The sequence below is a fragment of the Bidens hawaiensis genome, unplaced genomic scaffold (genome assembly GCF_021521415.1).
Source record: "Bidens hawaiensis isolate Kalapana, Puna unplaced genomic scaffold, B.hawaiensis_p1.1 tig00013119_1, whole genome shotgun sequence".
NCBI lineage: Eukaryota > Viridiplantae > Streptophyta > Magnoliopsida > Asterales > Asteraceae > Bidens > Bidens hawaiensis.
Window position 1 is genome coordinate 232,077 of NW_027492108.1, and position 23,027 is coordinate 255,103.

Below are 23,027 nucleotides of genomic sequence, written 5' to 3' on the forward strand. Positions count from 1 at the left end.
AGAATTAAAATAAATTAATAAAGTTCTAGGATACTTGTGGGTATGTGCTGCCAGTAATTTTGTGGTTTGTGGGTAACTATCGATAGAAATGAGGTGATAGTACATGATTAACTGATGCATGGGTAATACCCATTAGTGTCCCTTCCCCCCTAAAATCTAAATATGCCATTATGATGTACGTGCTTATTTTTGTCTATTTATCAACATTAAAATTTACTCAAAACCAAGTCGATTATCGACATTAAAATTTACTCAAAACCAAGTCGATTCAGCTTCATAAAAGTTCGAAACTAGTTTCTGGACCAACGGATCTCATTACTTTTTAAGGTCATATTGTCAAATTCAAACAAATACATCATTATTCAAATGGATTCGCCTAAGGAAAACAACTAACTAGGCCTAAGGAAATCAGATGGAGAAAATAACCACCAAGGCGTCAAATCCTCTTGATTAGAATGACCAACTAGGATGACTCTACTTATAACAAATGCCACTAAATGTATTACAATGATCTAAATATAAAAATAAAAGTGTCTCTCTCTCTATATATATATATATAGGGAATGTATATGCAAAAAACTCACTTCAGTTGCAAAAACCCTGGAAACTCAATTGTGTGATTTTAGAGTGTGCCACGTATGGCCAGATTATACTGATTGTTTTTTAATCAAAAGGGTAGTTAGGTAAATTCACCATATGCTCTTACATCATTTATGTCCCATCTTATTTCTCTTTCATCATTTTGACTTTCTCCCTCCTCTATCATCTTCTTTAAATTTTATATCTTTTCATCTTTATTTCTCTCTCAAGAACAACCATGGATGCTCATATTCTTTTTTTTTCATCTTTCTTTCTTATGCTCTCAAACGGATCAACAAATCAATGACCACATCACAAATTTGTTTTTATGACCACTATCAAACTTTTTTTAGATCTACGATGAACAAGGATGCCATATGCAAGTTTTGATTTTCAGATCTCCCCGCTTAGATGGAGGTTCGGATCGAGTTGCGGCTAGGGTGTTCCAATGGTACTTGAAGGTGTTTTGATATGAAGGAGATGGAGGCTAAGGTTCCGATTTCTACATCTTATACCATCTTTAAAGCTTTTCGGATTCCAGTTTCCACATCTTCTGGCATGGTCAAAGTTAAAAGAGCTCCTTTTATAATATATGATTTATTAAATAAGAAGGTTAGTTATATTTTTTTTTTCTTTTTTTCATTTTCAATATCTAAAGGATTGTATTTTTGTTTTTTCTTTATTATTTATTTCTTTTTATCAATAAGAATCTATATAAGCGTGTATTTTGGTAATGATTTGTTTACAAGATATGTTTTTTGGTAATGATTTGGTATTGATTTGTATTTTGGTATTGATTTGTGTATATGAGATGTAAATAGGAATCTGTTTTCTCGCAATCGCCACTCCGGTGGCTGACCTTTTTCTCTCAATCTGCCGGTGGTTACAACCTGCCAGTGTTACTTTCACTTTTTATTATTATTAATTTTTTTTATAATTAAAAATTCATATTGGTTTAAAACATATGTTTTTTATACATTTAACATATGTATTAAACAACTAGCATATGTTTTTTTCTACAATAATTAACATATGTTCATATTACTTCCAGATCAGAAACCTGCTAAGAAATCAACTTGTGGTGCGATGGATTTCTAAAGAGTGCTAGAAAAATATAGACTTGTTTAAAAGTTGACTGGAGCTTGTTTGTGAAGAGAGAGGTTTTTCAAGATCAAGAACACTTCAAAAAAATCTTTATTATTTTTTTGAAAGAGTGTATTTTTTATAAGAGAGATAGAGTGATGGTGATATAAAATGTGTGGATATGTGTAGGAGAGATAATGTGATGGTGACATAAAGTATGATGGTGACATAAAGTGTGTGGATATGGGTAGAAGAGAGAGAGTGATAGTGACATACTTTATTTTTAATAAAAGTAAACCCTTAAAAGTAGTGAAAAGTTATTTTGAGTCATATCAACTTTTTTCATTTTAATGTCTTTTAATGTTGACTATTGAAATATTTCAAATCTTTATTGATTTTTATATAATTTTTTTGATGTTCAAAATATATTTTTAATGAAAAAGAAAGTTTTAAAATTCTTAAAGTAAACAATTATAAATTATTAAAATATTATGGTGAATTGAGAGTTGGTCTTTACGTTTTTCAAAAATGAAGTAAAAATATTATGAGAAAATATTAAGTATTTTCTCACGTTTTTCAAAATTGGTCTTCACGTTTTTCAAAAATATTATGAGAAATTGATGTGGCCGGACTTTGATGGAGAGTTGCTGGATTTTGATGGAGACATACTTCTAAGTTTATCTTCCAGGTTTATCACCTAACTTTTGTTTTAAATCAATGTTCCCCGAAATTGATATATTAGGTTATGATCTTTTAATATTTTTTTAGTAATGCGAGGGTGTTGGTGACGGTGGACGATGACACCGTGATGGTGGAATGTTAGGACGGTAGGTGGTGTGGCCGTTTTCTCGCAATCGCCACTCCGGTGGCTGACCTTTTTCTCGCAATCTGCCGGTGGTTCCAACCTGCCGGTGTTACTTTCACTTTTTATTATTATTAAATTTTTTTATAATTAAAGATCCTTATTGGTTTAAAACATATGCTTTTTTATACAATTTAACATATGATCTGAAGAGATACGGGTTTGAAAATTAGGGTTTGATTTAGGACCCTGAAATCTTAAGCGTGATGCTGGATGTTAATAGAATATGAGATGAAACTTGATAATTTGGCTCAATTGGGCTGGGTAACTAGGAAGCATTTATAAATATAGACCATGCTCATAGTTAGAGGTGCAAAAAAAACCCGAATCCGGACCCGAAATAAATACCAGGAACCAGTTTTTCTAATACCCGGGTTTTTAATACCCGAACCCGAACCCGAACCCGACCCTATCCGTAGGGTACGGATAGGGACATTTTGGCACTAAAACCCGAACCCGAACCGGACCCGATTTGTACCCGGTAATACCCGAAAACCCGATTTGTACCCGGTAATACCCGAACCCGGAACCGAGGTTTTCCAATACCCGAAACCGGGTATTTCAAATAACCGATGTATACCCGAAAAATACCTTAAAAATACCCGAATAATACCCCTAAAAAGTGTAAACTTTTAAAAAATCCAATCTATATAAAAAAATACCGGAAAAAAACCCGAAAAAACCCGTAAATAGAGTTTTTTCAATACCCGATAATAGGGTATTCAAATACCCGGTTTTAGAATACCCGGTTCTATATAGGGTATGATTTTTAGAGACAATACCCGACCCGAACCCTACCCGATTATTACCAATACCCGGTCATACCCGTACCCGTTCATACCCGAACCCGGTTCTATACCCGAACCCAGGTATTTAGAAAACCCGATTTGTGCACCTCTACTCATAGTTAAATAGTCAATTATTTAATTGGTTAAATCGATTAACCGAAAATTGACTTCAAAAATATCCAAATCCACAAACCAAATAAACAATTTGGATCGGTTTTATTTTGTTACATACACGATTAGATTCACGGATTTCTTCGGTTTTGGTTTTTTGTTTTTACACTCCTAAGATATGCGCATCACCAATTACTTGCTATAAAATGATGAGGAAAGCATGTTAGGATACAATCACGTCATCATGTTAACATAAAAATACGTAACGGTGACAGATTAATATAATTTGGTACTATGATGCTCTCTGCTCCTATTATATATAACAATAAAATACTTAATATTGGGCGTCATTGTCTAAGCGTTATTGGCTAAATGGCTTTTGAGATTTGTTTGAGGGCATTATTTGCGTTGACCCTCAATTATAGGAGGGTTGTTGAAATTATTGTCCTATTATATTGGTTTGATTATATTAATAGATTAGATAGCATTCAACTTGGTTTACTAAAAATCAAAGGCAAGATAAAAGGTTAAAATAGGTGAGGTTTGTTAAAAGTATACTTGATAAAAAATATATTTATCAAATTAGTTTAGTTTTGTTTATTTTATAAGTTGCTAATTAACCAATAACTAGTATTTCGACCCCCGCGTTGCGGGGGTTGTGAAACCATAGCCAACTACAAAAACAAAAGCAAATCACATTTCATCAAACACGTGCACTAAGAAAAACTTATACATCTCAGTTTCACCAATATCACCAATACAAGCTAAAGTCTTAATTTAAGAACCCGCAAACCATAAAAAAATTGTCTTTGAAAAACAAACACTTTTAAGTTGCAAACAATTTTGAAACATCATATGGCTTCTACCGAGGCTGCCACACCAAGTAGCTTACCACCCTCCTCGCCGAATAGAAGAGATAAATAAACCGAATCTTTATCAGGCATCACACATTAAACATTACGGCCTAACGGAATGGTCATCGAAAAGCTTAGCAAAGCAGTAAAAAAAACAAAATAAAATCAAAAGATAAGGAACATATCCGAATTGAAACATGGAAAAAAAGTATCCTGAATCTACCATCTCCACCAAGTATTCTGCTTCTTGTATGACCAGAATTGGAGAACTTCATGATGTATAAACAAAAATTACAAAACTTGTTAATATAGCAAAATCCAACAAATATATGAAATAATTAAAGCTAAAAAATATTGTGTATACGTTAATAGCCTCCCATACCCTGCATTGCATAACTCCTAATCAGATTTGAGATAAGCGCAGCATTTGCAACGGTCTGTGTGGCTTTTTTTATGTCGCCCCTGGTTGATTTATAAAAATAACACCACCACAAAAAGGGTAAATTAGCATTTCTCACTTGCAAAAAAGTTCAAATGAAACAATCTTACCTGGACAACTCGGATAGATTGAGTAGCATCTCCACCAATGCACTCTACAATATATTTAGAACCCATTTCTGAACCCACTTCTTCATACCTGGAAAGAAGCCAAACCAAAATAAGATTATCATAATCAATTAGGTTATAAACAATAAATAAGAGAGCAAAATGTTAATGCGAGTAAAAGTTTTAAGATATTAAGTCGGAAAGAACCAAATCAAGTGATTATAGCACAGAAGAGAGAAACAAACCACAAAATAGTAAAGAATATAGGTTCTATTAAGAGTTTGATCAAAATAGTTTGATTCAATAGGAACCTTTACAAACTTTCCAACCAATAAAAGATGATCTAAAATCAATTTACAAACTCTCCTACCAAAAAATAACTGTGTAACGGGTCAATGCGAGTTCGGGTTAAAATGAGTTACTTCTTCAAAAAGATCGAGTGATCGAGGCAGACCGCGGACATTTTTCTTTTATCCTTTTCTTATTTGAAATTTACAAATAAGTATTATTTAAAATATAATTCAAAATGCTATGTCTTTACGGTGGTTATCTAATTTGAATAAGTCAACCTTTTGATACCTTCATAATTCATAAAAAAAGATATTTCTAGAGAATTATAACCGATTTTCGTTAGAAAAAAACAATAGTGAAAACGATTATTAGAAAAAGATATATGCAACTTAAACCTCACTAATTTTCGAAAAAGATATATGCAACTTAAACCTCACTAATTTTCGAAGGCTTTAGCATCTATGGTTAGCATGTCAATGTAGACTTTCCTACTCCCAATTTCCTCAAGAATTCCATCATTATCAGATACAACCTGAAAGACAAATATGACATGTCATGGTAGTTTACACAATTTAACTATTTAGATAATCAGAAACAAAATTTGTTTATTAGACATAAAAAATGGATCATCAGTTAGTACCAAATTTCCTCAAGAAGATATAATGTTCTAATTTCAATTCCAGGTGTAAACCAGACTTGATAAAACCAAACTCAAGTGATATGCATATAATTTGTTTTTGCAAAATTGTTCATCAAGAATATAATCGAACAACATGTATGCATATATAACATAAATAAGTAAAGACTAATAAAGCATTCCGTCAAAGACCTCATGTGCATTGTTCAAAAACTCGGACGGACAGAGTTCATTACGTTGAACACCTTATGTGCACCGCATCTAAAGCCACAACATGTGTAAAGCACTATACATTGTGAGTTCGCCGTCACAGTAGACGGACTTTCATTTCATAGAAGACCTCATATGCGTCGCATCTAACGTCACAACAACAGAGGCAAGGCACTGCACATTATAGGTCCCTCTGGTTCTCTTTAGAAAACTAAAGGAATACATGCAAAGCAAAGAACTCAGATGTATATCATGACAGTTTGAGAACAATATTCACTCAAAATCGGGTCCCTCCGCCCGGTATCCAGACTGTGTGTTGCCTATGATAGAAACCGACGTCCATGGTGAGGCCAGCAGCGGTAACAAACACAGATAGAACCGTGAATAAGAGAGGTTGAGAAGACACAGAGAGTGGTTTTTTGTGAAAGTGGTGGGTGAGAGATGTTGAAAATGTTGAAAAGCAACTAATGATACAACATCTAAAGGATAATGTACACCAAAAGAAGCTAATTATACAACCTCTTAAGCACGATTTTGATCAAAAGAATATATATATAAATTTGTTCGCATACTCGAATGTAAAAACGTTACAATGTAACTCGCTGGTGATATATTAGGTACTTTTGTAACTATGCGCCTAGGCGTAAAAAAAATCAAGAAAGTGATAAATATCATAAAATACCAACCTACTTTCTTGTTTTGCTCACAAAAATCTCTCAACTCAGTTTTTACATATTAAAGTCCCTCAACTTGTTAATTTTGAACAAAGTTAGGAATTTTTTTAAAATGAAAACTTGAAACTGGTTTCTCCAGTTTGTTTGCTAACCCGGATATTTTTAAACACCTAAAGGCTAAAAATATGTTGAGTTGGCATGGAGCAAACTAAACCACATATACATTTAGGGTAGGGTTGTTCAAAAAGCTCGTAGCTCGCGACCTACTCGAAACTCGCTGGAAAATAGCTCGGCTCGAAAAATCTCGGCTCGATTTCTAAACGAGCCGAGCTCGAGCCAGGGTCAGCTCGGCTCGTGGCTCGGCCTTGGCTCGACTCGTTAGCTCGGCTCGTTGGCTCGTTTAGATTAAACCCTAAATTTTAATATCTATATGTAATAATATAATACCAAAAAATAAATAAATAAAAATTATACATATATTATGTCACTCGATACCTAAAACCTTATAAAAGAATAACGAAAATAAATTCTGGTTTCGAGTTAACCCGAATAACCCGATTAGTGGTGATACTTAACTTTAAATACAATAATAAAATGGTGAATTAAGCACTATAAAGGCAATATTGTAAGCTTTATAGATGAGTTAATTATTTTGCTTGTTCATGAAACGTTAAGGGAAAAATTCATTTATGTTGTGTTCATTTAATTAAACGAATGAACATGAACACATGTTTCACTTGTTCATTTATGTTTGTGAACGTTCGTTTATAATCGTTCATTCATGTTCATCTGCATATTAATAGAAAATTATTAAATATTATTTGCATTTAGAAATTATATCACCATAATATGTTTTATATTTGTTTGTTTGTGTTTATTTAAATGCGTTCATTTATGTTTGTTTATGTATATTCTGTGTTCGTTAATGTAAGTACATATATGTTCCTTCATGTTCATTTATCTTTGTTTAATTATGGTTGTGAACTATTCGTTGAGATTTTAAATAAACGAACAAGAATGTTTAGTTTTTAACTAACGAACATGAACACAAATATTTGTTCGATTAAGTGTCGTGTTTGTTAAAAGTAAAATGAACGAACACAGGCATGCTGTTATTCATGTCGATTCGATTCCTTTACAAGTCTATATATGATTTATAGGACAATTACTTGTAAAATAATTTGAAAATCGAGTTGAATGAGAAATTTCGCAACCTATAAGTTACAAACACAAAAAACAACTTAAAATTTTAAAGTAACATGGTTAACCCGATTAACCCGACTAACCCGAACCTAATAGGGTCGGGTTGCGGGTTAGATATTTTTTATGGAAAACCCGACTAACCCGACCCGAAACCCGATCGGGTTGACCCGATTAACACCCCTATTAATACATCTACACAGACGGCTTAAAGAAATCAAAACAATATAAAAACTAAACTGCTATTTTTGATTGGAAATTTTGATATCAAAGGACTTTGTTCTATTTGATTCGTTCAAAACGAAAACCATCAGGGGAGAAAAAGATGCCATTAGCAAGGCCAATTTGATTATGTTCGTTAATTTGCTCGATATGCAGATGACTAATTAGTCAAAGAGAAAGTAAACACTACTATCTCAACACCTTTTTAGGTGTTTACGGAGAAACCAGTTTTAAGTTTTCATTTTCAAAAAATTATCAACTTTGTTCAGAATTAACAAGTTAAAGGACTTTAATATCCAAAAGTTGAGTCGCGTGATTTTTGTGAGCAAAACAATAAAGTAGATTGTTTTTTTTATGATATTTGCTTATATAATTCATATATACACATCATTACCCCCCCCCCCCCCACCCCAAAAAAAAACAAAAAAAAAAAAAACCACATAAGACACCGTTTTTTGATATTATACATCGTATACAATAAATTAGTAGTGTGCAAGAAAACCATTTATCGCAACATAACCGTTTTTTATATATATAAAAACAAAGAAAAACCAAAACAAATTGGGTTAGTTTACCACATTACAAAACAAGTTTTACTTCACACTTGCTTCCAACAGCAATAATAATTTGAAACCCTAATAGATTAATGGAAGACACCGTACAAAACTTGCATCTTTTTTTGTTTTAAATATCATATTATCATACGTAAGTTATTTAAAGGCATATCTCATTCTATTTCCAACCCTCATTGTATATGTCAAACGTTGCGTACAAGTATATTGTTCGATTCTTATAGTTTGATACTTAAATTTATTTTGAATATTTCCATATGAATATATCAAGTGTAATGATATAGAATGTTATATGCTTTATAAGTAACTTTAGACAAATTTTAAATGAGTTTAAGTAATTTGAAGTGTCAACTGAAAAAAGAATATACCTCTAATATATAATTATGACTCAGTTAAGTCATATGAAACTGACTAATTAATAAATACAGATCTCCTACAAAATTCATAAGCTGCTGTGGTGTAGTGGTTATCACGTTTGCTTTACACGCAAAAGGTCTTCGGTTCGAACCCGGGCAGCAGCAATATCTTTTTTGCTGATTATACGTTTATTGTGTATATATATATGTTTTTAAAACACTCTTTGTTGGTTAACGGCTTTTTAGTCAAGTATGCTAGTTTGGTTGTGGCCCAATGGTAGAGCACTCACTTTACTAGTGAAAGGTAGAGGGTTCATGTAAGGCCCCGAACCCGGTAGCCCTACTTTAACGTCGGATTTACTCATAAACACAGTTCTTACAAATCAGAGTTCATTAAAACTTTCGCGGAATATAAAATCTTTCATGAAACGTTACAGCAATCCAAAACTTACCTTAATTAAACATTCTTGTCTTTCAAAATAAACGTCATTTACATTAAAACATCTTGAGTCTTCAAATGCCAGTCTCCTATTCGCCCACCATGTGCCTGCTCAAGCTAGCTGTCTCATTCTACTCACCTGCGTGCATACTAAAAGTCAGCTACGCTGAGTGAGTTCTAGTTAATCGGACGCCATACAATACATACACATACATACATATCCGAAGATACATATCCATACTTAACCAGTTACCCTTCTGTTCTTCATACATACTTACTACCATACATATCTACAATCACTAACCTCAGTCTACCGAGAGTACGTTCATAGTCCGCCGTCTATACCTGTACTCAAGGTCGTGAACACGTAAAAGGTCCGCAGTCCTTACCTATGTTCACCATTCATGGTACGTGCAAGGTCCGCGGTCCTTCCCTATACCATCCTACATCCACAACACGTACAAGGTCCACAGTCCTTCCCTATGTTGCAACCTAATTCATAGCACGTACGAGGTCCGCAGTCCTCCCCTATGCTACCGCAGCACGTATAAGGTCCACAGTCCTTTCCTATGCTGATGCCTATCTATAATACGTATAAGGTCCGCAGTCCTTAACTACGTTGTCGTCTATTATCTGTAACACGTATAAGGCCCACCGTCCCTATCTACGTTTACATCTATCATCTACATTACGTATAAGGCCCGCAGTCCTTAACTACGCCATCACCAGCCGAGTCTATGTCCGACAGAAGCTAGAGGGATTTGCCATCCTAACTTACTATGTCGAACGTAGAACTCACATACCATTCGTGTACCTGTATACACATACTTCACATATACAATAATTACATTATAGCATAAGAACACTCTAGGCGTTCTTTACATCCTTCATTTAACAACCATACCCCTTGTCGATACGTGCAATATCCGAAGATCGTTCACGCCCCGACAAGTATTCATTTGTAATATTCATACATATTCGATATATAATATTCGTACCTTTATTTTTAACCTGACAGTACGCGCAATATCCGAAGATCGTTCGCGTACCGACAAGCAATCATTCATATCCATCACATATATCACATATGGCATACACTTATCACTTAGGATAAATGTATTAACAACACATCGAGTATGCACACAGCCCCGAAAACATAACACGGAATGGGGCTAGAAACTCACCTGAACTCTGCTTCTTCCTCCGATAGTTGTAAATCCCTTCTTTAACTGAGTTCGGCTGACTGTATAAGTTACACGTATCAATACTCGCCTGATCTAATCTGGTGGCCTAGTATTAGCTTACTTTTACTTATCGTTTTTAATCTATTTTCTAATCGAACTTGACTTTAGGCGAAGTTAAACCTTAGGCGAACTTGGCTTTAGGCGAAGTTGTCATCAGGCGAACTTAGCTTTAGGCGAAGTTGTCATCAGGCGAACTTAGCTTTAGGCGAAGTTGTCATCAGGCGAACTTAGCTTTAGGCGAAGTTGTCAATAGGCGAACTTAGCTTTGCAGGCGAAGTTCATCAGGCGAACTAGCTTGCAGGCGAAGTTGTCGGCTGCAGCTACTGTTCGTCCTTAATCGTCTTCGTTTCTTAACCAAATAACTCGATTTAGGTATCCACGGAATCGTCTGACCAGCGCCTACAAACCCCAACCATCAAATCGACCTAACATCGATGTTTAAAGGGTGCGATTTAGGCATATAGGTTACGGGTTCTTTTATCAATCAATTAACCCCTCAAATCATAACCATTTTCAGTAAGTTTAGCTTTGTTGGATTCGTTTTTACCATACAAACACAGATCTATCATTTCTATACTAATCCAAACCTAAACGAACAAGTTCTCGATATAAACGTACCGTAAATGAGTCGAACTACGAACACGAGCAGGTCTTGTTGCTTTGGTTCGTCACGACGATCTAGCACCAACAAGCTCGGGTCCTCGCCTTTGGATCTTGGTTCGGGTCGTGTGTGTTTTGGGTGTGTGTAGAGATTAGGATGGATAAATGGATGGAATGGAAAGGATTGGGGTTTAAGGGGGTATTTATACTCCCTTAAGCCCATGGACCGAAGGCCCATATTTCCTTTTGGTCCATATCCAATCCCATCTAATTATCCTACTAAGTCTTCATATTATGCTATTATTATTATCGTTCCACTAACTCGTTTATTTCACCCGACAAAATAATATATTAAATATTACTTTAGAGTTTTCGGGATGTTACAGTTCAAACCTCACTACCACTAATTTATATGGGAGATATGAGGGATGACCCTGGCTTGCCATGGTTCGAGTCCTGATCTCACCCGGTTTTACCGGCTCCTCGCTGGCGTGCCGTTTGGCGGGCGTGGGGGTCGGGTTTTATCCGGTGAATACCTCAATAGGTGGACCGCTAGGGGCTCCGTCCATCCGGACTAGTGGCCGGCTCGGGCTACCTTTAGCCAATGGGGGCCGCGTACGGAGTACCCGGCGTTACTTAGTTGGTCGTTCAAAAAAAAAAAGTTTGGGGAGGCCGCAAAGAGTTGTCAGTAGTCGCAAACTGCCCAAGAGCTTTTATTAGTTTTGTTGAAACTTACAACCAAGATTATTTTAGTATTGCAACTTGAAACTCTGAGCTAAGTTTCACATACCGAGTTTGACTAGGATCGTGAGCCTAAATGATCATTAACTATGAACATGCATATAGTACCTTTTATTTTATTGCTAACCACTAACTAGTAGTTGCTTCTGCATTTAATTTTGTGCAGGAGATAGAAAAATTTGTAGAGCCTTACTATAGAGAAGATCTAAACCAAAATGAGAAGACGCCAAGAATGATTTTCACTGATGAACATAAAGAGTTGCTTAACGAAGGGCAGCAATAGATGAAGGAGACAACATCTTCATGTACTGTGGTAGCAACGCTCATAGTAACAATGGCATTTGCAGCTGTGTTTGCTATCCCAGGTGGACATCAAGACAATGGCAAGCCGTTGTTCCAAAACAAAACAAATACTTTCATGCTTTTTATCGTATCAGATGCAGTTGTGTTATTTTCTTCATCAACTTCAGTGCTGATGTTTCTATGGATTCTTCCTGATGTGCAGAAGCTGACTTCCTCTACAACTTACCAAAAAGATTGACGATTGGACTTATTTCGTTGTTCATGTCATTAGCAGCAACTATGATAGCATTCAGTTCGGCTCTTGCACTCTTGCTTGAGCTTGAAGATAAAGTTACATGGATTGCAGGATTTGCAGCTCCACTTGTTATAGCTATGAGTATTCGAGTGTGTTTATTTGGCTTGTTACAGTTTCCTTTACTCGTGGAGATATTTAATAACACATATGGAAGAAGCATCTTTCATTGGCAGAATGCTAGAATGATTCATTAGCTCATCCAAGCATAAACTGATTCAAACTTCAAAAGATTAATTATTTTGGGAATTCCGTTAGTAGTTATAAGAATTCTGTAACAATGATTCCATCCGATGCTTAGGTTGGATATCAGAATACATCAAAAAATAGCAGGTCAGGTGTTAATGGTGCTAATGATTGAAGATTGTTAGTTACTAATGACTAAAAACTGTTTTATGTGAAATTGATGAGAAAACATATGTTCGTTTTTGACATGTTTAGCTGGGGTTTTCCTTTTATCCAAAAGCTTCAAAGAAAAACTACGCAGGTTGATGAAAATTACATACATGCAAGTTAATAATTTATACGTGTAAGTTAATCATTTATACGTGCACGTTAACCATTTATACTTTCAAAAGCTACATAACTGTAATCGTTTATGCATATGCAAGTGTTTTACACATACATATGTTAAAAATATTTACATACATGAAGAAGTGATTCTTTAACCACCAAAAACCGAGCTATAGCTATTTTAAAAGGATAGACATAACACCTGACAAGAACCAAAATCATATTAAACACCAAGACCTTACAAGATTTAACCATTACGCATGACCTGCGACATTTAAATGTTTTGCTATCACAAAATCTTAGGGCATCAGTATTATATATTTGCTGTTAAAAATCTAAAGAACTATCATTCGAATGTGATTTTCCGGTTTCTTCAAATGAAAAAAGGAAAAAAGAAAAGGTTTACATGAAAACATGCCAATGCCCTAAGTACACAAGCTTTCCACATTTTCTATTACATAATATAAATCAATCTGAAGGTGCTCCGTTAATGAGGAAAAAAACAAGCACCGTGTAACAAAGCATGTACAGAAACGAAAACTTTGGTTATAAATTGATGTATTCTGGAGAGAGGATATTATTTAACAACTCTTTCAGATTAGCCAGCACGTGTCGCGGCCCTAAACTTTCAACACCAATAAAATCCAAGAGCTGCTCCCAATCCTAAGGCCATGCGAGATGGATTCATAAACACACAGAATAAATCCAAACCGAAAAGAACGGGGGGAGGGGGGGGGGGGGTAATGTTAATGCTCGAGAAGTAGACAAACAAACCTTGTTTAGTAGAAAAACAGCATAAGCTGATCTTGTTGTGTCTTGTCCCTCCAAGAACAGGGGAAACTCCATTGGCTTTGAGGTTGAGGAAGGTAATGAGATTGATGTAAAATTAGATGACGTGGGCTCCACTGAGGGAGCATAATCACATATATATGTACGAGAACCTCCTAATCGTAATGGGTACCGCAAAGGAATTTCTAAATAAAAAGCGACTAATGAAACAGCCTGCAAAACAAATGACATTAAGTTCGTTGAGAATTAAAGGGTTATCTAATTTCAAGTAAAAATGGGTCATCACCATGTCACAAAAAAACGGTGCCAGGTCACCACTTTTAACTGCCATAACAGTGTTACTTGCATACAGCAGTAGAAAATTGCAAGTATATTAACATACAACGAAGAAAAGAATACTATTTTCTTATCATCGTATCTAACCTTTTATAGAAAAAAAAATCATGATTTGCACACCACCATGACATCCAAAAACTGGTGACAGGTCACCATTTTACATGCTTTAAAAGGTTACTCGCATACAATGGTACAAAATTAAAAGTATGTTAACATACAAAGGAAAAAAGAACACTTATTCCTAACCATCGTATGTAACCTTCTATAGAAAGAAATATGATTATTGGTACACTGCCATGTCATCCAAAAGCTGGTGATATGCCACCATTTTACATGCTTTAAAGGATTACTTGCAGACAGCGGTACAAAACTGGAAGCATGTTAGCATAAAGTAGGGAAAAAAACATTTTTTTTTCTTACCATTACCCTTTTATAGCAGGTGAAAAATAGTGACTGACTAGCACACCACCATGTCATCAAAATATGATGTTACATTACCATTTTACCTGCTGTAAAAGGTTACATACAATGGTAAAAGTTTGAAAGTAGGTTACGATTTACGTACAATGGAAAAGACAAATTTCTTACATGCAATAACAAAAGGGTGAAAGGTATATTTTGATGTAATTAACCGATTTTAAAATATGGGACAAACAACAAAAGTATGGTAAGTGGAGGTTAAAAAACATACATGTGCAACATAACCGAGAGCAGTTGCTGAAGTCTGGACTTCCTTCTTATCAGTGAAAAAACTTATTTTCTTAAAGGGGAGTACAGTGAGATGAAGACCTGAAATAGTCAAAGATCCTGCATCAACGGGTTTCTGTCCAGAAGGATTCCCTGCATAATCATGTATAAATTAATTCAGTTGTAAACATTTATATATAATGATATTAACTTGATAGTCTAATTGTTTTCTGTTATAGAACAAAATGATATGAATGTTTTAGGCCTAAGTCTATTACCTGATTTACTGCTGGTGGACAATGATTCAAGTTCTTGATCATATGTATGTCCAGTCACAACTTTCACAGGATAAAGCAATGAAATTTGAAAAACCATGTACTGCTGTCTCATCCTTAGCAACTTCTGTGCATTCTTTAGACGACTATACCCTTTTTCTCCAGCCAAAGAATTATTTTCTTCCTACAAAGTATTCAAATTTATTCTCTGATGCCGATTATTTCAAAAGGCTTAATCAGTTTTAATAAGCAAATGCGGGAATATTAAGGCTTAACTACCTGCAAGTTCCTACTGGCAACAGAAAGTGAAGTTCCAGCCATAAGCAGAGATCTAATCTCAGAGTTAAGTTGTTCCTCCTGCTTTTTAGCCTTTTCTTGTACAACTTTTAAATTCATTGACATGTTTCCCATTACCAGTTTCCGAGCTTCCAGTTTTTCACGCATCTCATCTAATTCATTTGACCAACTTAAAGATTCTGCTTCTAACTGCCATAAAATCAGTGAATCATCATATTATCAGTGTTGTATAACTCGCTAGGCACTAGTTAGGAGGCGAGGTACCCAACTAGCAATTTAAAGAGATTAATTAATCAGGATAAATATTCACATAAATACTTCCAATTTCACATAGTATAGTTCAGATATAAACAACTAAAATGAAACATAACAAATCAATGAGAAAAAAAGCAATAACTTGAGTTAACGGGTTAATTAATAGTTAATACCAAGGTCCCATTGCCTTTCTGAAAAAAATGACCAAGGTCCGCTTTGGGCCGCCCTATTAGCTAAAATTGCATCAGATTGCCGATTAATTGCCACCTAGAACTGATTTTTACAACACTGCATATAACATATTATATGCAACTCCTTAAGACAGTAAATGTGATAGTTAATAATACCATAAACACTATTGGATGATAAATTGAACAATTAAAAATGACATGTTTACAGTTAACTGACATCCTATGCAATCAATTTCTCGCAATAATATACCTGTAACCGAGAGTTCAATTTCTCTTGAATGGAAGACTTGTTGTTATTAGCTTCATTAATTGCAGATGAAAGACTGGAAAGACGAGCAAGCTCATGCTGAAAGTCTTCCCATTTAATGATCTTCACTTTCTCCTCTAACCTATTATTATTATTATTATTATTATTATTATTATTGTTGTTGTTGTTGTTTTTTTCTTCTGTGGCTTTCTTCTTTGATTCCATCACAAACTGAACAAGTAATAATTGATGATGATAATAATAAGATCTGAAGGCGGCCGATCAAGAGTAGTAGATCGCCGTGGAGCCACGTCACCATCGTCGTCAACAAGTAATTAGGGAGGGTTACACAACATTGAAACTGATTGTAGTTGTTGTTTGAATTTGGGGTTTGATTTACACGTGTTGTATCTGTAATTGATTCACATACGCGGTAGGAAGCACTAATTAGATTTGAAGGTGGTTGAATTCAATTCAGTTTTACTTTCGTCGATTGATTTGGGGATTTAGGGCAACCAAACGAGACCTATTTGGGGAATTGGGGGTAGAGGTGGTCAAAAAAACCGGTTACGGAACCGGTTTGGCCGGTTTAACCGAAAACCGGTTTTTTAAAAACCGGTTTTTTTAAAAACCGGTTTGACCGGTTTACGTAACCGGTTTACGTATCGGTTATAAGTTTTGGACCCAAAACCGGTTTTATAACCGGTTATAAAAAAAACCGGTTTTTTTTAATAACCGGTTATTAAAAAACCGGTTAACCGGTTTTTAAAATAACCGGTTATTACCGTTATAAAAAAAAACCGGTTAACCGGTTTTTTAATAACCGGTTAACCGGTTTAACCGGTTTTCGAACGTTACCAAACGGCCTTATAGCCGTTTTTTTGTGTTTTTGACCGTTTTTTAGCCGTTTTTTTTTGGTTTTTTTACCATTTTACCCCCACAAACATCTATATATAGTTTAGGTTGGGTATTGGTTAGATCACACTTGATTATACAACTCCAAAAGCTCTAAACGTTTATTTCATACGCGATTATACAACTCCAAACGCTCTTCTTTCGTAGTCGTTTATTTCATACTCGAGTATACCACTCTTAATTCGTAGTCGATTATCATGGCCTCCCAAAGTGCTGCTTCATCGGTCAACATGGGTGCCTCGAACACGGGAGAAACCGTCGTTCGGGTCATCCCCACGAAACGAAACCAAGATATTTGGCAACATTTCGACCTATGCGAAATGTCTAACGGAACCCAAAAAGCTAGATGCAAACATTGTTTGAAGTTTTATAACAAAGAAGCAAACTCCAGTTTAAGAGCTCATGTAGAAAAGCCCTCTTGCAAGGTCTTGAAGGACGAATCCGGAAGTAGTTCGCAGCCGGAGATGACGAATCAAGGAACGGTGTTTACGTACGACCTTGAAGCGGTACGTCAACAGTTTGGCAACTTTGTGATTCAACAATCACTTCCTTTCAACCACTTCGACAACCCTCAATTCACGCAGATGATGCAAACGTATGTTCAACCACGCTACCAACACGTAAGTCGTTCGACCCTTAGAAGAGATATGCTTAAAGCATGGAAAAACGCTAAATCCGAACTAATTTCATACTTTTCAAACTTACAAACTGGTGTGAACTTAACCACGGATGTGTGGTCGGTACCTAATGGTTCGCCCGACTCATACATTTGTGTGACGGCTCATTGGGTTGACCCCCGGTCGTGGCAAATGATGAAACGAACCGTTGCGTTTCAATTGTTTGATTACCCGCACACGGGTAGAAATATTTTTAAACTCTTGGATAAAGTCATTCGACAATACAAGATTGAAGATAAAATCTTTTCAATATCGTTTGATAACGCGTCCAACAATACGGCCGCGGTTGGCCATTTAAAATTAAAGTATAAACCTATCTGTGATGGAGCGTTTTTTCATAGCCGATGCATTGCACATATTATCAACTTGGCCGTGCAAGATGGGTTAAACGTGATCGAAACGCAAAGAAACAATTTTAAAAGAATGTTACGAGATGTTTTTAGCAACAATTCAACATTTTCAAGATACAAAAAATTTTGTGAAGAAGCTAACTGTCAATGGTTGGGGCCTAACTGGGATTGTCCAACAAGATGGAACTCGACTTGTGAAATGTTTGAGAAAGCCATCCAACAAAAACAATCGTTAATTGCGTTTCATCAAATTTTGTCAAATAGGGGTAAATGTGCACCGTACGATCCTAGAAACTGGTTATTGATTGAGATCGTTACGGAGGTTCTTCAAATTTTTAAATCTTGCACAAGTAGTTTATCCGGGGTTTACTATCCAACAAGCCCCATTGCTTTACCAAAAATTGCTGTCATGTGCACAAAGTTGAGTGACCTTCATTGTAGGGGTGCACCTTATTTTGATATGGGTGTAAAAATGAAAGAAAAATTTAAAAAATATTTTCAAGAACTACCCGCTGTTTTGACCTGTGCTGCTGCGTTAAACCCTTGCATCAATGTTGGTGGTGTTGAAGCTTTAATAGAAAAAATTTGTGATGAGCTAGGGTTAAACGACGATCAAAACCCCTATTATAGCCAAACTTTAAAGAATGATTTCAACACCACCTTGGCAAACATGTATGATGTTTACCTTACAAGATACGGGTCGTCTTCCCAAATTCATGACTCGTTAAGAGCTGTTGCCCAATCCCAATCCCAAACCGACCTTGAAATGGGGATGTACTACATGATTTGGGAAGACGCCGGTAAACGTCAAAGGGTAAACACCCCAAGCAGTGAACTTGGAAGGTATGGTGGTACCAACTTTGTGAAACACATGACTCCGGATGAATTTAGAAGTCTTGATTTGCTGGCTTGGTGGAGAGGTAAGGAGGATGAGTTTCCGATCCTCGCCGCCATGGCCAAAGATTTACTAACGGTCCAAGCTTCCACGGTAGCTTCGGAGTCTGCTTTTTCTGTTTCTGGCAGGGTTATATCGATTAGGAGGACTCGACTCACTCCACCAGCTGTAGAGATGTCGATTTGCTACAAGGATTACTTGGACTCTTTAGACAGGGCACAACATCAACGCTCACTCGAGGGGGAAATGGACTATGAGGCGGCCTTGTATGAAGACGAGGTCAATCAAGGACACACTCAACCAATGACCGATGAAGAAGCCGCGTACGACGATTACCTAAGGAATAGCTCGGGATCGGGTAGCGAAGAAAATGAGTAACAAACATCAACTTGTTAATGTAATCGTGTCTAAACATTCTTTAATGTTTGTATTTTTGAGTTACGAATATGCGATAACGATTTAATGTTTGTATTTTTAATGTAAAAGCTATAAATGAAAGTTATGTGTTTTTAATCTTCCAAGCAAAGAATGCTAACAACGAAACCCTAAACCCTAAAGCAAAAAAAAAAAAAAAAAAAAAAAAAAAAAAAAAAAAACCGGTTAACCGGTTAGACCGGTTTTTAAAAACCGGTTATAAAAAAACCGGTTTAATAACCGGTTCTAACCGGTTTCTAAACCGGTCCAAACCGGTTTGGCCGGTTTGAGTTTTCAGCAATAATAACCGGTTAATAACCGGTCCGGTTATTAACCGAACCGGTTTTTTTCTGGATAAAAAAAACCGGTCCGGTTAAAAACCGAACCGGTTTTTTCAAAAAAACCGATTTGTGCACCTCTAATTGGGGGTACTTGCAGGCACCACTTTGTTTATAATAATAATAATAATAATAATATTACTATTATTATATTGTATTTTGTTTTAAAATAAACTGGTATGACCTGTTGGTAAAACTCACCTAAAAAAGAAAAGAAAAAAACAACAAAGTTTTAATGACACGTGTGTCTATACTTTGATGACTCATACAACATTATGCATTAACTTCGTTGTGAGTAAAACTTACGTTGAAAAGTAGATAAAAATAAGTATGAGAGTCTCTGCAATGCATTCTTGTGTACAAGGATCATCTTGACAACCTTCATTGCTAATATAATCATCGCACATATGGGCTTCGACCATTGAAACTCTAACTGAAAACAAAAAAAAAATGTTATACAATACTTAAAAAAAACAACCTTTGGATATGTGTGATGATTTAATAAACAAAGTAGCAAAAGAACTAATTAACAAACCTTCAATCAAAATAATGAGTAGCACCAAACAAGATTGTGTCAACCTAGACCTGTTTTCCATGCTCAAACATAAACAAAAATTCAAAAATATGGAGTTTTAAAATGATTTTACTTTGCGGATTGATTATGTTTGATTTGGTTAAACAGGCAAAAAATTGTATCTTATTAATTTTTTTTTTATGTTTTGAATAAAAAAGCAATTTTTAAATGAATACATTTAATGCAAAGATACTGTTAACTTTAATAATCATTTGACATAATGGATTTGTAGTAAATGATATTTATACAAATATAAATATTTAATAGATCATTCTAGCATTTAAAGGAGTAAATATATTGTTGTAACAAACTACAAACTTAAACAAATAAATTATAAATGTAATTTGTGAGGTTTTTATGTGACAGTTGGACTGTATGACGACCCTTAATTATCATAAATATAATAATCATCGTATGCTTAATTTTTAATTTTAAGAAATTGGATGACTACGGTGTACTTTGTCATGATAAATACAAGGAGCATAAAGATGTTAGAAGGAAGCATGGCGACAAAGCGGAAAGGAAATCAAGTGGAAGAAGTGAGTAAAGAAGTCAAAGATCAAAATATACATAATCAAGGAAAGGTAATTACAAATCTAATTGATTAGACCCGACAAGTTGGTCATACCGAGGACCGTCAATGTGTAAAGTAGTCGAGTTTTTTATTCTGCGATTGAACGACAAACCATTGGACAGGGTTAATATGAGGTTATGCAAATAATGTTCACAATCAAATATCGCCCGTTCTATTTGTTTAAAACGAATGTTGCGGGTAACCCAATTTGAACTGGCCCGTTTCGACTAGTACTAATAATTGGCCTATTTTAATTCAAACTAATTTGGACGGGTTAGCCAGCCCAACCATTTTGATACCTCTAGTAAAAACCAACCGGCTATTGCACTCTTTTTAGACATCCAAACGATTGACTATCAAGATATTAAGGTAGATTCTATCCAATAGTGTCTAGTGGTTCTACCATAACGAAAGTTATGAATGATGGTTGACCTACTGAAGAGGTAGGTCCCAGCAGAGCTCAGTTGGTCCCGCATGACTCACCTTAAACAGGGACGTCTGTGCAAAGGCCATCTGCTTCCGCAGGACCCACCATGCTCATAGAACCTTACGCGCAGTACGCAAGCTGTACACGCAGGGAAAGCCTCCCAATGGTGAAGTACCCCGCCTGTTCCCGCAGTTGCGGATACAAGCCATCAGGGAAGGCTACCCGCAGACAGCGGGGCTACACGCACAAGACAATAGATACTTCAGTAGTCACATGAAGGAATGAGCAAGGCGGGAACAATCCCACCAAAGTGAGCCAGTCCGTATGATTCTGAAAGATCTGTACTATACCTACCAAGGTATGGATAGGACAGACAATCTGATCAGAACAGCCCATGAGCCAATCACAGGGTGACAGCTCACCGACAACAGTACGAGGAGGAGCACCCTCTAGTACTGTTTGTCACTATTAGCCGCTGCCTACTCACCAACCCTTACTGCAGGACGTGCCCAGCCTACAGTTGGTGAAATAGTGTTACTGTTGGCCGTAACCTATTCACCAACCAGCATGGCCTGCGTATAATCCACAGTACATAGGACGTGCATAACCTACAGTTGGAGGAATAGTGCAGCCGACATGGTTACTGTTGGTCGTAACCTATCCACCAACCAGTATGGCCTGTGCATAGTCCACTGTTGGTAGAACAGGAATACTATTCAGCCGGCTGTACCTTCTAGGAAACCTACCTTCGGCTATAAATACTCCAACATCTTGGAATGGTAAGATCATCTGCTATCCAGTTATCTAGCAATCTCTTAATATACACATATTCAGAGCAACCTAGTCTGATTCTCACGCCGGAGGGTGGTCACAAGGAGGAACCCCCCCTTCTCAGTGACGAGCTTACGGTGTTTGTTTTGCAGGTCTCCTGAAGAACAACCTTCTCAGCTAGATCTCATTCTCGTGGGAAACATTACTTAACCCCCAGATTATCTATAATCTGCACCGGGTCACTTAGTGTTTCTTCATTGGCGCCATCCGTGCATAAAAGCTAGAATTAATTTAGTTTTTTCGAATTTTCTGAAGAATGGTTAACGTTACTCCGGTCCAAAGGCCAGTAACCAACCAAGAAACCCCGGTAACAACCCCAGCAACGGGGGGAAACACCGGCGGTTATACAATCCTTACGAACACTACCCCGACTACCCAAGCCGGGGCAAGTGGAGTAAATATTCCACTGGGGTTCACCGATACCCAGCTGGAAAAACGTACGAGGGTCCCTCGCCAAACACTAGATCAAGTGAAGGCGTGGGCCGAGGCACGTCAGAAAGAGTTCCAAGCTGAATTAGACGAACGTTTGCGTTCAGTTCAACAGGCTGACGAATTCGGCAGTACTCGCCAACACCTCATTATGAACAGCGAGGGCGAGTACTCAGATGACGAGGGGGAGTCCGACACCGACGCAAACCCTCGCCATATGGCGAAAGGGAAGCGTAAGGAAACGGACCCCCAGCCAAAAAGGAATTTTGGGGAAGCCTTTAAACCAACAAATGCGGAGAAAAACCCGCGTGACTTCTCCAAAACCTTTAGACCAACTGCTACGAATGCAGGAAAGTCAAAATTTGCAAGGGACATTGCGGAAGCAATTGCCCCGAGAAGTGCCAAACAA

The 23,027-nt window shown here is 36.3% G+C and overlaps 2 protein-coding genes and 1 non-coding gene across 3 annotated transcripts in view; 1 reads left to right on the plus strand and 2 right to left on the minus strand.

Moving 5' to 3' along the window:
* The window catches only part of LOC143543393 (protein NO VEIN-like), a 286,208-nt gene that overhangs the window by 227,747 nt on the left and 35,434 nt on the right, over positions 1-23,027 (minus strand). The gene's annotated exons all lie outside the window — the stretch shown is intronic.
* On the plus strand, positions 9,078-9,150 carry TRNAV-UAC (transfer RNA valine (anticodon UAC)). The gene has a single exon. It is a non-coding gene; the product is annotated as a tRNA-Val (tRNA).
* Positions 13,414-16,594, minus strand: LOC143543392 (vacuolar protein sorting 38-like). The gene is made up of 6 exons (XM_077035726.1): positions 16,198-16,594; positions 15,484-15,690; positions 15,208-15,388; positions 14,934-15,082; positions 13,892-14,119; positions 13,414-13,780 (listed from the first exon to the last, which is right to left on the minus strand). Exons 1-6 carry the CDS (start codon positions 16,417-16,419, stop codon positions 13,664-13,666), a joined length of 1,104 nt encoding a protein of 367 aa, XP_076891841.1. The 5' UTR covers positions 16,420-16,594; the 3' UTR covers positions 13,414-13,663.

Excerpts from the sequence above, each read along its gene's own strand:
- LOC143543392 (XM_077035726.1), bottom strand. The coding sequence starts at position 16,419 with ATGGAATCAAAGAAGAAAGCCACAGAAGAAAAAAACAACAACAACAAC. Across the intron at positions 15,389-15,483 it reads TTGCCAGTAGGAACTTGCAG|GAAGAAAATAATTCTTTGGC; the intron begins GTAGTTAAGCCT and ends AATACTTTGTAG. Across the intron at positions 15,083-15,207 it reads GTCCACCAGCAGTAAATCAG|GGAATCCTTCTGGACAGAAA; the intron begins GTAATAGACTTA and ends ATGATTATGCAG.